The 16,701-nt window shown below is 38.0% G+C and overlaps 2 protein-coding genes across 3 annotated transcripts; one reads left to right on the plus strand and one right to left on the minus strand.

Annotated features, from left to right (window-relative positions):
* The first annotated feature begins 95 nt into the window (after positions 1 to 95).
* On the plus strand, positions 96 to 15,277 carry LOC111324732 (uncharacterized). Its single transcript, XM_022928397.2, has 26 exons — positions 96 to 229; positions 1,113 to 1,230; positions 2,236 to 2,313; positions 3,194 to 3,304; positions 3,794 to 3,950; positions 6,056 to 6,211; positions 6,626 to 6,668; positions 6,917 to 7,017; positions 7,214 to 7,270; positions 7,377 to 7,444; positions 7,722 to 7,918; positions 8,835 to 9,108; positions 9,660 to 9,716; positions 9,807 to 9,860; positions 9,998 to 10,050; positions 10,158 to 10,371; positions 10,486 to 10,728; positions 10,958 to 11,195; positions 11,527 to 11,603; positions 11,678 to 11,719; positions 11,890 to 11,956; positions 12,325 to 12,536; positions 12,658 to 12,712; positions 13,778 to 13,864; positions 14,041 to 14,102; positions 14,698 to 15,277. Exons 2-26 carry the CDS (start codon positions 1,162 to 1,164, stop codon positions 15,001 to 15,003), a joined length of 3,078 nt encoding a protein of 1,025 aa, XP_022784132.2. The 5' UTR covers positions 96 to 229; positions 1,113 to 1,161; the 3' UTR covers positions 15,004 to 15,277.
* Positions 15,185 to 16,701, minus strand: LOC111325008 (anaphase-promoting complex subunit 11-like). Of its 2 annotated transcripts, none has more exons than XM_022928735.2 (3): positions 16,564 to 16,701; positions 15,985 to 16,103; positions 15,185 to 15,659 (listed from the first exon to the last, which is right to left on the minus strand). In XM_022928735.2, the coding sequence occupies exons 1-3, from the start codon at positions 16,569 to 16,571 to the stop codon at positions 15,544 to 15,546; spliced, it is 243 nt and encodes an 80-aa protein (XP_022784470.1). In that variant the 5' UTR covers positions 16,572 to 16,701; the 3' UTR covers positions 15,185 to 15,543. The 2 variants fall into 2 exon arrangements, with proteins under 2 accessions (XP_022784470.1, XP_088613554.1); XM_088757428.1 differs by lacking the exon at positions 16,564 to 16,701 and adding an exon at positions 16,281 to 16,461.

The following is a 16,701-nucleotide window of genomic DNA, read 5'->3' on the forward strand; positions in this document are numbered from 1 at the left end:
TTTAATCGCTTACTAAATTCGTCTCTCCGATGGAAATAGAAGTGGAAATACATTCTCTAAAAGCGCAACTAAACCGGTGTAAAGTAACTTGGTACCAGTTTCCCGCGAGAGCGCGCCAAAATTATGTAGCACGTGACCTGACAACTTTTTCGCCAAACGCATGTATTGTGTCCTGCATGTCTGGTGCAGCGGCAAAAGTCTTCGGTTCTAATTTCCAGCCAAATTATTCGTAAGTATCTCTTCATGTTCATGGATTTCTAACAAGGAATGGCGTATGTAGCGACAAAGCTTTGAATTTTGAAAAGATCTTGCAATTTACGCTTGCGAGGTGGAGAAATATTGTTGCATTTTTTTGCCATACACCCGGGTTTAATTCCACGGAGGAAACGCGAATGACGATGAACGACTTAAAACTATTTTATCTAGCCTTTGAAGAAGAGAAAATCGTTATGAGAGCTTTATACCGTCGATGGCCTTGTACACCTCGAATGTTTAAGTCTGAAACGACGAATGATGAAACGAAAGCCTTCCTACAGCAGTCGGCACATGTGCAGTTCAAGGGAAATGCCAATGCAATGGGACTAACTACTAAGGAGTTTCTATATGGATGTTTTGGCGATACCTTTTATCTCAAAGAACATAGCTTTGCTTTCCATTCAGCTATGGATAGATTCTATCGAAAATCATAGCTTGATTGTGTTTGACTCGCCTCAAAAGTTGAACTTAAGTATCAATGTGTGCTTGCCTTTCGATGGTGGTCATTCACCAATTTCGATTCGTGACTCATTCGTAGTTCGTTGTCATTTTTGCGCTGACCACATGCCTGCCCCTTCTTCAAATAGTGTCGAAAAGTAACAGCTATTGTTAGTTACCACTGTTTTCTTTTTTATACGGGAAAGAAATTATTAATTTCAAGGACTACGTTATCGCATGAAATTAGGTTGAGTATCGACGATGTATTTGACGTATTCTTGCACTTCCGTTCTCTGAATTCGCATCGTAAATTTCTTAAGGCGGGTTTTAATTTCTTCAATTACTCGTCAAATCTCCGCTTGGCAAGCAGTAATATGTTTTGAATGCCCTCACTCTGCATTTTTTGCTCTATATTCCAGGAGCGTTGTACATACCTTGTATATACTGTACAGATAGGGAACTAGAAGAATGAAAGGAGGAACTGCGACAGTACCAACATCACAAAGCAAACACACAGATGGCTTGAATACCAAAAAGGTAGATTTTTAATTCCTGCTAAGTTGATTCGCATTTCTCAACTCTAATTATTCAACTGAAATATAGTTAAGCTATCTTGAAATTCATTATTAATGATAGCCTCTAAGTTCCACCGATAAATGACAATTTATGGCGTGCTGTAATAGTTAATAAACTACGTGTTTATAAATTGATTTAAGTTAAGTTCACTTTTTTATTTTGAAAGTCTATAATTGACTGTAAGGCGTTTGACACCCTTTGAAATCAAGTTAGAGAAGTAGAGCACATGAGGTTAAATTAGATATAGTGTAAAGCCTTAAAATTACTGTTAGCAAGTGTAAACAAAAAATATTGGTTCATGAAGTGATATTATTCTCACGAAGTTTCTAAATTAGTGAATTCCACTTTTGACTTTCAAAAATCAAAAAGAGCCATTTTATTGGCACTGAGCTGTCCATTGCCTTTCTTGTAGAGTTGAGAAATTTACTTTAGTGAGAATCATATCACATAGATATGAGTTACATTAACTATTCAAGGAGAAGACTTGATCTAAAAATATTTCATGTTGGGAACTGAAAGTCATAGAGACTGTAGGGTTCAAATTGAAATTTCTCTGTAATTATTCATGGCATGTGTGCTACAAACTTTGGTCACACCATTGCTTCAGATTGATTTCATTAGAACATCCTGGATTTCTCTTCCTAAACATTAAGACCTCTATTGTTTGGTCCTGGGATATTAGGAGGAGAGCTCTTCCATCTCACCATCTACGAGGATGATGTGATAGTTTTTTAGATAAGGGGGGTCTTCTCTTGTGTGCTATATAGCACTTTATCACCACTGTTAGATCATATTAGAAAGTTTGAGACAAGTGGGCGTGGAATGATAAGGATTAAATAGTTTCAACAGGTGCCAAATGCATACATGTCTATGCAGCACCATGACAAGTTCCAGTGTGTGTTATTGTTGTCACCAGTGTTATTGATATTTTTGGAATATACGTCTCAGATATATTTTCGTTTTAAGCCAACTGCAGAACAGATCAGATATGCCCAGCTTCTAAGCACAGAAGATTCCAGAGCGATGAGGGATAAGATCAAACAGGTATATTTCATTGTATCAGTCCATCATATTTATTCTTTCAATTATTCAATCAATCATGCAATCAATCAATCAATATCTTGAATTATTTATTCAATTGATATTATTTATCAGTAACTGTGAAAAGTTGATGCTCACCTAATGGTGTTGAATTTGATATTCTCCCTGAGTTACTGGTAATAAACTTCTGCTTGGTAACTTGGGAAATGCTAAGCAAGAAATAGTTCAGTTTGAAGACATAATGTAACATAGCTGCTCTTACACAGCTTCTCACAGTTGCTTCTCGCATTTTGACACAAAGATTCCTATAATATTTAATACTTCTGAAAAGCAAAAACGACATTACTACCATTTGGTATGATTTGTGATGACATTCTGATCATTTGAGATGTGGCACTACAAAAGGAAATTTACAAAATGAAACAAAGGAAGCTAAGACAGAAATCTACAACTTGAAATCAAAGAGAAAGTAAAATATAAATGACATAGTAAAGTACAAATAATAAAAAGCTATTGTACTTGGAGAGTATATCCTTATGCATGAAATAGAGTTAAATCTTGTGTGTCTTATGTGTATGTTGACAGTGCGTTGATTTGAAAAATAGAGAACAAGGTATGAATAAAAGTGAAATGCAAGCACATTTGATCAGAAGTCTCTTCTATTTTGATCATCAAATAATCAATGTAAAATAATGAATCAGTTAAGAAACCATTCAAAACAGTTGCTATAGATAGCTAGCTTATTTGAATTAGTACATTCTGTTGTTGTTTTTTTTTTTTTATGGAAAGCTACACAGAGCAAATTCTCATGAGAACTTGCTCAGCTCATGTCTATGGAACTTATTTCAGAGTGTATCCCAACCTTGGTTTTTTTCTCCTTTAGGTGGCAGATGTGACAGGATACAATTTTGATGTTGTGAGCATTGCACTGCATGATTGTAATTTTGATACAGAAGCCACAATTAATGCTTTGTTAGAGGGGAGACAAGATCAGGTAGAATGAGCTGTTCTATGTGATTACTTATTGTTGAAGACAGGGTACAGCTTGATATATATTTAAGGTAGCTTAATATTTATGGCTAGCATTGTGGACTACAGGAGTGTTTTTTGTTTTTTTCAAGTATGCTTAATATTTATCATCGTTTGATTGCTAACCTGGAAATAGTTTAAATCTAGTGGAGGGGAGGGAGTACTTGGCCCGACTGCTGTCTTTATCTTACCTTGGTTACAGCCCCAACATAGTTATGGCTTGAGTCATCAATAGACATGCATTTATACACTCTTTTGTTACATGTAAAATAAGCTCTACTTTGAAAGATCGCTGGTGATGTTAGCACTGCCATGAACAGCCAGACGTAAGACTTTTAACTTCATTTGGTGGTAAATCATGGATGGATGAGTGTTTGTAGTTGTAACCTGTAAGGACATAAAATACTTTGATGCCACTACAAAAATGTATTTTGACCAAACCCTCATTTTGTAGAGTGAATGGGTTATGAGAACAAACAAAAAGAAGAAAAATCAAACTCCTGTCACACAAGGCATAGATACAATCATCCCTACATCACAGACAACAACACCAACAACAACAGCTCCAGTGTCTTCTAAACCTGCTGGGCAACGACCACCAAGAGGCAAAGGTACAAACTGTTACTTTTTTAACTTCTCATATTGCAGCTCCCTACCATGATTAAATTTAGAGTGTAAACCAATCATCGATGTGATATTTAACAATTATTCCACGAGCGCGCGTTGGATAGGAGATGATAGATAGCCAACTCGGCGCGTAGCGCCTCGTTGGCTATAATCATCTCATATCCAACAAGCACTAGTGGAATAATTATTTTATTAAAAACTCCCTCAAGAAATTATTATTTTTTAAGAAAAAACCGGATTTTTTAGCTCCATTTTGATTTTAAGCTGACGTGTATGCTTGCCATATTTGTAGATTATGGTATATTGGCTCATATACCATAATGGCTAAGCCAATAAGAAGTCTTGAATTGCATTATCCAATGATCCAGTTTTTAATTTATTTATTTAACCCATTGACACCTGAACCGCCCGTAACCGCCCGAACTTCGCGATCGCCTCGCGCGAGAACGCTTTCCCCCCTACCTCCCATACTAAGTGGAGTTTTGTCCCCAAACTTCCTCTATAGTTTGGAGATCAATAAGCCAATCAGAATCCGTTGTTTGCGCATATATTTTTTCGACTTTAGGGGGTACTAGAGGGGCATTACTCTATGCGTCTTCACTAAATGATCAAATTTGAAAATATGGCGTCCACGCGGCCGACCCTCAAAATTTTCAGGTCGGATTTTTCGTTCATTTGCGATCGAGTTAGACCTTGTGGAATTCAGAATGTAAAGTAACAATGCTATAGAATACTCTACTTGGAAAAGAATGGATATCCAGGTCTTAAAAGTGACAGAATAAGCTCTCAAGTCAACGACATTACGATTCTCTAAGGCGATGCGAATTATGGACGTAAAGTGAAAACCGAACTTTCGGACTTCAAGCAGGGCCTGGCGACAATTTGACGATTCGATGGCCCGGTAAATATTATGTTTGAGTAACAATGTGTTCAAAAAGTATAGTTTAATAGAAGATTTTGCCTCAAATCGAAGTTTTTTCAGAATTTTCACCATAACGCTGCGCAATTTCTGGCCACGAAGGCAAGTAAACAACGATCCAAGCATGATGAATTTTACCGCGTGGGCTTTTTACACGTAAGAAATTCGTACGTTTTTCGCTTATTACAGTAAATCAAAAACTGTTTTGAATAAATCTGACGTCCCGAAATATTTCTTGGCCATTTTAGTCTTGCTATCTATTGATAGATTCCATGAAACTTGAGATCTCTTCACTCACGGACAAATTTGCATATTCCCTTTTGAAATATGATCCACATGCCTATTTTCACACATGCGAAAATATTTAGCGATTTTTATCTTTCATCTTGATTTTTGAGTTAAAACGTAATATGCACCTATCGCTTTTTTCGCCGGAAATAAGTTCTTTAATTAGTCCTCTTTCACTGGAGCTTTTTTTTGGAAAAGCTGATTTTTAAAAATTTACTGCGCATTGTGTTTGCCTTCTTGGTTTCTCCAAAATTTTGACTTTTCGTCGGCACGTGTTACACGTAAGTGTCAATGAGTTAATCACTTTCACCAGAGTGTGGTGAGGGTCGCACAACAGAGCGAGGCTCCAAATTAAGTGCGCCCTATATCCCACCCATCCCACCCCAGGGGAGGACATCCATCACACAGTAATCTCGTGTGTGGGAAATTAACGTCTCCTACCCCAACCCTGCAGGAGACGGGACCTCCATTTATTCGTCCCTATCCGAGAAGACTAAAATATCTAACCATTTCTTGATGTTATAGAAAGGTAGCAAATTCTTCTCAATTATTTTAAGATGTTACAGGCAGAGGAGTGTATGAAATAATAAAAGTTCTAAGTGACTTTTGATGTAACATCAATTTCTCCTTGTGTTTCCTAAGGAAACAGCACAGTTAAAAAGAGAATCTAACAGTCTATATGTTGTTAGCCATGCTCAGAATTTATCATCTTTCTTACTCTTTGTTGTTGAAGGATATGAATTGCTTTTGAAGTCAAATGACCCAGTTGCTTAGTATCCTATGGACATTTTTTCAGTACTGTAACTGTAAATGCCCCTGTGTTTGATTAGCCAGTTTCACAAGATATCAATTTCCATGTTTTCTTGTTTTTGCAATTTCAAGGGAGAAACAGACAGAGTGGAGAGCAAAACAACAGTTCTGATAAAGATAATAAGAATGAAGGAGCAATTCATAACAATGACAGACATCCTGGAGAAAGCGGACGTGGGAGGGGCTCAAGGGAAGACAGATGGAATGATCGAAAACCTGGTGGTAGAGGTCTGTAGCATGTGCTTTGCTGCTCCTATGGCTTGGCCTTTTAACATGGAAACTCTGTTCCCTTTTAGTTGGACAGAAAGAGTTAATTCAATTTTCATTCAAATCATGACAGGACTGTGTCAAATTATAGCATTATCAATTGCAAAATAACTGTGACACTTTTCATTTTGGGAAGTGTCTCAATCAGGCTGCCTTCTGTGTGAATATTTTTCTGTTTCTATTCTTCCTCTGTTTTTGTAGTTATATTTTTTTTTGTCTTCATTGTATAGCATTATCAATTGCAAAATAACTGTGACACTTTTCATTTTGGGAAGTGTCTCAATCAGGCTGCCTTCTGTGTGAATATTTTTCTGTTTCTATTCTTCCTCTGTTTTTGTAGTTATATTTTTTTTTGTCTTCATTGGTTGATTATAGGTGGCCCACCAAGGAGGGGTGGAAGAGGTGGTGGCCGTCCTGGGTAAGGACATGGCTTTTTTTATTTGTTTAGATAGAATAAGAGTGGAAAATGTGAGCTTGGTTAAGAATTCTAGAGGGATGATATTTGTCTAGTCAAGAGCATGAGACAAAAAGAAATTCTGAGCCCTCACAGGGAATCAAACATCAGACCTTAAGAATCTTGCATGTGTAAGTGTCTGCCTGCTGATCAGTATACACTACCAAGATATCTGCTGGGGTCCTTACTATCTTTCATTTATAAACATTTAGGAGATCATTCCAATCCCGTGGGCGAGATCGACCTAACAGATATGGCGGAGGAAACAGGAATGCATCTAATTCAACTGCAGCAAATGGGCCAACAGTGAATGGTAAGTTACAGCAGATAAATGACCGATAACCTGCTACATCTATCATTTTATTTCCTAACATTTAAACATTTTATATCTTAAATGGAAATTTAGGTAATTGCCTTAGTCCCAATATTTGTGTTAAATATGTATTAAGTAGATCCTACAATGGAGACATTTTGTGGAGTAGACTTTGCTTCTTGTTTATTTCAAACAGGTACAGAAATGTGGGGTGAAAATGAAGATAACGTTTCAAAAGAGAAGGGCACAGAACGTGAGTGATTTGTGGACTTTTTTACAAACATCCCCAAGTATTTGAGGAACATTATGTGGGTAAATCTTAAGTCCTTGAACTTATCATATTTGTTTTTAACCATCAGAAGCTGAAGAGGTTTTACCTCCGACAACTGAAGAATGGGAGGTTGAGGAATGGAATCCAGTTGAACAGGTACAACCAAGTGTCTGTCTGATTGCTAAAGCAAACAAGCAAAGAGAAAGAGCCTAGTGTATTAGAATGCAACTAACAATGCCTTCATTACAAGGGGGATTATTCTACCAAAAGAAATACCTTTTTCACATGGCTATGTGTACTTCATTTCAACAATATGTGCCATTTGTTGTCATTTCTACTCTCTGTTTACAAGAGGCTAATGCATGACAGTGGTAACCCCTAGGAGGTGGCTGTAAATTGTAAATTGATTGATTTGTTTTATTCTCCTTTTCAGACAACAACATCAAACACAAATGATACACTGTTCAACAACACTTCCTCCTCACACTCATGGCCAGCAAGTTCAGATGGCTCTGTTGTCTCATGGGATGTGGACAGGTCTACAGTTCCTAATTCAGCTGGGCCAACAGTGCCGACCTCAGACAGCAGACAGAAGGCTCCAGAGAGCACTGCTCACTTTACTCCCGAGAGGTAAACCTTGACTTGACTGTTGAAAGTAAAGAAACCAGGGTAAAATTGAAGAACAGCTCCCCAAAATATCTGTTGGCCGACAGTTGGTAATCTGTCAGTTTACCATTTCGAAATTATCATCAATTAATTTCACGGTTTAATAAGACAAGATTATTCTATCAGATGCTTAGAGATTTTTCCTTCAGGAAAACAACAATTGTGGCTTATTGGAACCCTGATTTTATGATCTTTGATTTAACGATATTCCCGACAATCTATGTCATTTCAATAGTTACAGTAAAATATAGAGCAGAATCCCAATTTAACGATATGCGATTCAATGTTATTCGTTTGTATGGAACAGTATGTGAAAGGACTCAATGATGACTGTTTCAGTTGTTGCCCTTTGCAATTAATAAAATACATACATTCCCCCAAAAAACTTTTTCGATGTTCTAGGTTTTTTGATGCATGAGGAATTACTTTAGAAATGTGATACATTCCTTTATTGGTCAATGACTTTTATTCCTTTATTGGTCAATGACTTTTATTCATTTTACTCATTTCTGAATTTGTTTTCATTATGTCGGCCAACTGTCGGTGAGCTGTTGGTCATCAATCACCCAACAGTCAGCCGACAGTTGGCCGACAGGTATTTTGGGGAGCTCTTCTTCAATTTTACAAGGGAAGAGGGTGTAAGCTTAGCCAGGGCCTGTCACCTTAGATAAAGCTTTGCTTTATTATGACTGATAACGACCACAAGGTGTAAAAAATTGGAGTGTAAATTTGTTTTCTCAGAAATTTTAGAATTAGTTGATCTTTCAAAACCAGTAAAACAAAAACATATATTTAGTTGTTAAGGGATACCATACATTTACCGCTAGAAAGCCATATTGTGGTATACTCTCACTAAAACTTCCAAATCTTCTTCTTTCAGTGTTGATATGGCTATAATACATTCAAAGCTAGCTACAAATCAGCCCACAGGCAAAGACCAGTTCCCAGCAGTTGACTTTTCAATGCCCCGCATTCCTCTTCCTGGTGAGTTACAGAATTTGCACAATAGCCAGGACCCCCTCAGTAAGCTCCTGGATAAGGTTGTTATGTCCTCCTCGGTTGGAGTAGTACCTCAGAATTCTTCAACAACAATTCAAGCCCAGCCACAGAGGCAGCTCCGCCAAAGCAGACCAAAGAAGTCACAGAAAAGCCAGGTAAGTACCACAAGAGCACCCTCAAGGTAGTCAGGGCAGTCATTTGAGGGCGGTAGGTGGTGTAAACCAGCCAGCTGTCTGACCATTTTGTGTCTACTGTTATGCAGTTATGTCCCAGAATACCAGAAATCCAGTCTTAGAGAGTTTTAATATTTCAGTCTTTTTCAGAGGAGCATGCCATGCCCCCCCACAGAACATGTTGCTTTGCAACTCATCATGCTTGGTACGCAAGCACAGTTTGATAAGCCACCTTCTCAGTTCAGATCGTACATCTCTTACATCTCCCAATGATAACACTCCTGGCTGGTAGCAGTAGTTGATTCTTGAAAATATTTTAAAGACCGGGCCCCGGTTGTTCAAAGGGTGGATAACACTATCCACTGGATAAAACTCTATCCGGTGGATAACACTATATGTTTTGCTATAACTTATCCACGGGATAGTGATTTATCCGGTGGATAGCGTTATCCACCCTTTATACAACTGGGCCCAGCTTAGCAATACAATATTAAACAGGAAATGATGTTCACTCTGTTATTTTTTGTTTGTAGATTCCACTGCAAGCTGTTGAGATGCCAGGAACAATGGTTGACAATCTTGATGTGCAGGTTAGTGCTCCATGCATGTTATGTAATAGGTTTTACAATGGATTGATATCAATAGCTTAAAATGCTGCATGGATTTTTTTTTATTTTTAGTTTGGAAATTTAGAGTTTGGCGGTGATTCTGTTAGCAGCCCACGGAAAAAAGAGGTGGGTGGTAATATTAATGAGAGGTACATGTGAGGATTTATGTTCTTTGAACAGAAAATGTTTCTTTTAAAATAAATATCATTTCACTGTTTCATTTTGCTGTTGCAGTGACTTCTGATTTTTTTCTTTCTTATCAGGAGTTTCCAGCAACTTTGCCTATAGTTGGAGACACAAAATCAGATGAACAAAGGTAAATTAGTAGCTCTGTGTCAGAATTAAGATATAATAGGTGATAACCTCATCGTAATCAACAGGGATTTAGTGACATTAAGTAAATTAATTATTACTTACCCCTAGCTCAAGCAGTAGCAGTGAGTCATCAAGTCCACCTTTGGAACCTCAGCGAACTGTGACCAGTCTGCCATCCTCATCTGTCACCAAACCTATCACAATAGCAACTTCTGCCTCAGCTTCATCAAGTGTGACAACGCTAGAGGAGAGTTCACCTCGGCATTTTCAGCACCCATCTCCCCGAAGTCAACAACAATCACTTGTGTCTCAAGTAACTAAGGTTTGTGGAGAAAATTACCAGATTTACAGGTGTTTTAGTTGACCTTTTGAGACCCAAAAAGTGCATCAGATCCTGTGATAGAAGATAATTGTCATGTCATTCGATTTCTTGCAGCAAATCACACCTGAGCCAATTCCACTACCTCCACAGCTTGATTCAAGAGATAATATCATATCCAGCAAACCACCTCTTTCAGATGATCAACAGAAATCTTCCACCAGTCTGCAATCCCCTGCCATTCCATCGCCTTCGCTTGGTGGGGCAAATCTCACTCAATCTGGCTCCTCATCGCCATTGAGACCAGGGTTATCTTCGTCAATACCAAAAGATATCACCCTTGAGACAAGAACATATCAGGTAAGGGTTATTCTTAAAAGCTGAATCTCATTTCAATCCTTACAGTTGACAATTGTTGTCAGTTTAAATTACAATGGAAACAAAGAGGTACCAATATGTAAGCAAATATCATCATTGCATTCTGTTCTTCATTCTAAAAGGCTTTTATTGCTTTTCTTTTCTTGTCACTGTTTACTTTGCAGTTCTTTTATGACAGTATAAAGTTGTCTAAATATGTTGTTTCTTTCAGAAACATCATGTGCCTCAACCAACAGTGACATCAACAAAAGACAAGCTTGGTACTAGTTCGTTGAGTAGTTCTGCTGTGTCAACTGCAGTGCAACGGAATGAACTGTCTTCTGTGGAGCCACTCCAACCCCCTCCTGGGGTGCCTGTGCCCCCAACAGTGAACCAGTCAACAGCTTCGATATCATCAGGGTTCACCACAGTGACCATGTCAGGCACAGGCAAACCAGTGTCTCACGCTAGTATGTAGCTTTAGTCTGAATTAGTTTCAGTATTATCCTTTCCCAGATTAATGTTGCAGTTCAATCATACATGTACCTTAAAGTACTACTTAAACCATGACTTGATTCACACCAATTTTTCCCTCTTCATGGAATAATACTTTTTAGATCACTGTTTTAAAATAGATTCCCAACATTTTGATATAAAATCATGGAAAGGGAATTTTATTTTTATATTTACCTACCAATATATATGACTCTGCTGTTTGCTTATAAAGGGATGATGTGTAATTGCTGTCACGACAAAAGAAATCAAGCTAAGCTAAAATTATTTGTGTTCCTCAAATTTCAGCCAAGCCATCCTTACCTCCGGGAGTTTTGCCATTAAACACGGTTTATGGAATGCAGCAAGGCCTTATTCATGCTTATGTAAGTAATACTCGTACCTGTTGTGTGACTTTTTCAGGAAATTTATCTGATGTTTATTTTATTTTGTCTTGCAGCCCCTTCCATATGGTTATGAAGATCTTCAAAGACTTCAAATGGTAATTATTATTCTGCTTTAGGGTACAATTCGGTTCAAATTTAATTATTTTATTCTGTGGCAGCCACATAGAATTGTTCTATTGTACCACCAAATTACATTATGTAGAGTCTCTGACTACAGAGCAGTAGAAGTATGGAATACACTAACAAATTGGCTCTTCATCTGCAGTCTCAATACTATGACATGCCTGCTTTTCAAGCAGCTGGAAGGGATGGCCTCTCAACAACATTTCATGGTAAGCATGCATACTGTATTCCAGAAAGGTATTCATAAAAGTTTGTTTGCAGGTTTGCATTCAGGACTTGTTAGTGAGGAAATCCTTGTCTTTTCCCATGGGCATTTAGGGGGGGCAAGATAGGTTGTTCTAACAAATAAATCGCCATCTAATGAATGAGCACTCCCAAAGACCCAAGGAGCATGATATACCCAAGTGGACCACTTTGGAAATGAAAAGAAGGGAAACAAAGAGGAAGACCATGGCAGATTTTTAAATTCATTGACTTCCTATGGATGTTTTGTTGAGAATTTAATTTGTAACTTTTTTTAAAGTATGTGTTTGATATGCTGTACATGGTTACTTGAACACTTTGTATTATTTGTTAGGTGATCAAAAGTTTGGGCGGACTGATGCATCCTCTCCAGTTCCTTCATCCCTGAACCAAGCTGTGACTCTTCCTCAAGCTCATCTTCAGCAGCAGGCTTTCATCAATGCAACAACCATGCCACATCCTTATGGTTATGGTGGACTAGCATTCTACCCTGGGGCTGGAATGATGGCAGGGGGCTTCCCTGCTTACACTGCACCTATGTATCAGGCATGTAGCTTTGCACATGTTAAGTTATGAGATTGGTGGCTAAAGGGTGACCTTCAAACTTCAGCTTCTGAATGAAACAAAAAATGAACATATTAAAACAAGTTCTTCTTTTCTTCCACAGATGCCAACAAAAACCCATGGGAATGCTTCTCAGTATCAGTCTGCTTACACCTCAGGTCAGCATAACAGTTACATATTTGCCTGTGATATGTTAGTTATCCACCTGGCCCCGGTTATTAAAAGGATGGATAACTTCTTATCCACTTGATAAGTCACTATCCAGCGTATAAATTTTATCGATGGCGTCATATCAGTTGTTCAAAGCATGGATAGTGCTATCCAGCGGTTAAATTTATCCATGGTCAGGTAGTATCAATTTTTATCCACTGGATAAACACAAATAAAATGGCTGTTCAACAGTTACATCTTCTTCACTGTAACCTGCCCAAAAATCAACAGCGAAGAAAGAGAAGAATTTATCACCACCAGCTCAATCTGTTACAAACAGATACAGACGCTGAATTGAGATCCAGGTACCGTTTTGGTTGAGAGGTGATATAATACATTGTTGGCCTTGTTGCCGACTACATTGCACCCCAAACAGATTGCATTGACTTTGTCAGTTATTTCTTCCCTTAGTCGAGTTTTGTTTTTGTTCGAAAGTGTTGAGGAAAATTTACTCTTAATAGTGTTGATATTTTCTTCCGCCTCTTTGAAAATAACTGCACATTCAGCAGGTGTAAAGTTTGGCTTTCTAGCGTGCTTTGCCGGGGAAAGAGCAACATTTTCTGCCATGTTGGCTCGCCACTTACATGCGCGAGCAAACAGATCACACAACACCTGGGTTATAACCATGGCAACTGCCTGGATAGCGAGTTATCCAGCGGATAGTTAAACGCTTTGCTATCTGTGCTTTCTGCAACAACTTTTTATCTGCTGGATAACTGTCCACTGGATAGCCCTTTTATCCACTGAATAAGCTTATCCATTGCATAAATTTATCCATCCTTTGAACAACTGGGGCCTGGCATCAGGTCTATTATACATCTGAATTTTTGAAACCTGGATACCTCTGAATAAAACTACTTAATACCTATGTTTTTAATATTACACCCATGTTAGTAGCTGTGACTGCTTATGGTGAAACTATTTCTGTCTTTTTAAAAGAATAAGAAAGATATTCCTGTTTTGTTTTAGTTAGTTGTCCACAAATTAATCATTTATATTTCCTTTGCCAATAGGATATGACGATTTAGGTCAGGCACACGACTTTGGGAAGTCTGGTTACCATACTTCAGTTTCACCATCACAGAGTAAATCTAATTCAGGTTTGAGACTTTCATACCAGCTACTCAATATTGGTGATGTAAAGTGATAATTTATCGGTTGCACACGGTGAGTTGATGATACAGTTCAACTAAGGAATATCAACACATCCATATGTTTATTTAATATTATCATTTTTTGCACAAGTCAAGCTTAAAAAATTTTCTCATGTTGACAGGTGCAGCTGTAAGTAGCGCTTCAGATCTCTCAGGAGCTTCTTATAAACCTCAAGTTGGAAAGGTAAAATATCATGTATTTTCATTTAGACAATGTTCAAAGTAAATAATGATGAAATTAATGTATTTCAAGGCTGTTGTCTAGCAGCACCCGGTGTCCCTTGGTGCCTTACTTTTACTCTTGGGTGACTCAGGAATTTTAGTCTTTTCTTACAAAGCACATACATAGGCACCCTGGATTTCACGGTTTCAAAACACTGGGCTCCATTCAATTTTCTTTAGAGCACAGCCTTGTATTTGTTAAGGAACAAAATTCACCGGGTAAGGAATCAGAGGATGACTGGCCACAATTCTCTTCCTTCTCTGTGACACTTATCTTTAATAGATAGGGGGTCTAAGGACTTAATTAGTTTGTTGTGTATAAGTTGAAATAAGACAATGTTATCAAATACACTCAGAGGAAGATTTAATTCCCTCTACAAACAACATTTATACAAGGGCTAGCATTCTGTTTCGTTAAGGACTTGTCAGTATTGCAAATATTAACCTTTTGTCATTGGGTACTCTATACTTAAAACTATGGGTTAAAAGTGGTTTAGTTTTTCACTACCAGATATTTTGGTGAATGTTGATGTGAAATAATTTATTTCCTTTTTTAGTTCAATGACAACAAACCATTTATGGGTGGTACCCCTCCACCACCCGCATTAAATCTGTCCATGACAGGACAGCATGGTCCACTGGGAAGCAATCCACATACAGGACACCCATTCATGTCAATGATGACCCCTGTGCAGCAACACCACCCTCCATTCCACTATCACCACCATATGCCTCATCATATGGAAACAGGCCAGCCTGGATCATCTCAGAGAGGGTCCCAAGGACAGGGGCCAAAACAAGGGCAGAGTAAGGGTCATCAGGGTGGCTACCAAGGATCACCATTCTGGTCTGGAACAAATTGAATGCAGCTTACTTGTGATTCACTCAAACTGAATTGTTTGCAGTGTAATATTGATGTGGTGCTGGTCTGTTCCTCCTAAGCTAGTGTGAATTGTGTTTCCCTAAGAGTAAAGTTATTTCAAGACCTTTTAGGATGTAAATGATGTGTACAGGCCCCCTTAAAAGAAACAACAAGCATGTAAATGTGTTTTGCAATAATTTAATGTTTTCTTAGGTAGCCACAGCAAGCATTTTACAGATTGTAATCTTTGAAATAAACATGGATAATTTACAATGGATGTTGGGATATTTCATTTTGTGGGAGAAAAACATTCTTATGAGTTCAGATCTGAGCTCATAATTGGATGTGTAATTTTATTTTTGACTAAAAAGATGGCTTTTAGACTACCCAATGCAGGCACTATACTTTAATATCAAGTTAGTATCTGCGTTGTTTCCTCACCCCCTGAGCGGCTGAAGGGAGCAAATGAACCATTTTCAATGTGAACACAAAACAACCTAAAATGCTTGTTAAATTAGTGAGAAGTTAATTAGGCACAGGTTTATTCTTTGAATTGCCACTCCTGTCTGCACATAGGGCACAGCTGTTGATGCAACTGTGAGTTGAGCCATTTAAGAATACAGTGCATGTGAAAGACGTGAGAACAGCGACCCCAAACTGAAAGAGAAAACAGACATTACATACTATAAGAAAGTATCACCTAAATAATCTCGTATTTAGTCTGGAATATGACTTATTTTTTCGTTACTTACTTTACAAACCAAAAGAGGGCTTAAATTGCCATTATTTGCTGAGTAATAAACCAGCTTGCTTGACTAGTAGAGAAACAGGTGGAGTCAAAACAGCCAAATTAATTATCTTGGAGAGGTCAGAACATTTCTTAGAACTACAGTACTCCTTTCATATTCAAATTTACCACTACAAATTACCCTATTTCACAGACAACAGGCCACTTAACTTACTAATAGCCCCTTGATTTTACCTAAAGGACAGTCGTCTCCTGGTATCCTGCAGTCTGGACAGGAGCCATCAAATGCCATGCGGCAAATACCACAGTTGTCATCATTGGCAACCCAGCGCCAGGTAGCTACACCAATCCACCTAGAGAACAAATGATTACATTCAGGTCTGAGTGGATAATTTAAGATCACACAAACATCCAAGCTGAGGCTATTTACAGGCTTGAAGTTATCCCAGTCACCTTGGCACAACACTACTGGATAGAAGTTTAGTCATGGAAATCATGGTACTTGAAAGTTATGCAAACCCTTACTGCACCTTGGGTTTGCAAATCTTTCAACTTCCCCTAAAGATGAGGCTGATGTATCCTCAATGCTGTTAATGAAATGTGTTAAGAAATGATAAAAATAATACTCTGGTAGAGGGTGACTATTGCCAATTGTAAGCATTTCACAAGAAAAGACAAGGTAAAAGTCAAACATAAGGAAGTGATAAAAGAGTGTATGTTTTTTTGTGGGAGGGAGGGGGTGGGAAATCTCACTTTCCCCGTCCCATTTTAATACAAATGATACATAAGAACACTTACCCCTCTACGACCTACCATGTCATCCAAATTTCTAGCTTGGCTAGTGATAAGTGATTACGGCTGCTAACTTCCACTTAACTTGGAAATGGTTTCAAGAACTATGTGGTCCGAATAATGACAATGTTGTTAGAAGCTAAGTTGTTTGTACTCACT

Source organism: Stylophora pistillata, chromosome 4, assembly GCF_964205215.1.
Source record: "Stylophora pistillata chromosome 4, jaStyPist1.2, whole genome shotgun sequence".
Taxonomy (NCBI): Eukaryota; Metazoa; Cnidaria; class Anthozoa; order Scleractinia; family Pocilloporidae; genus Stylophora; species Stylophora pistillata.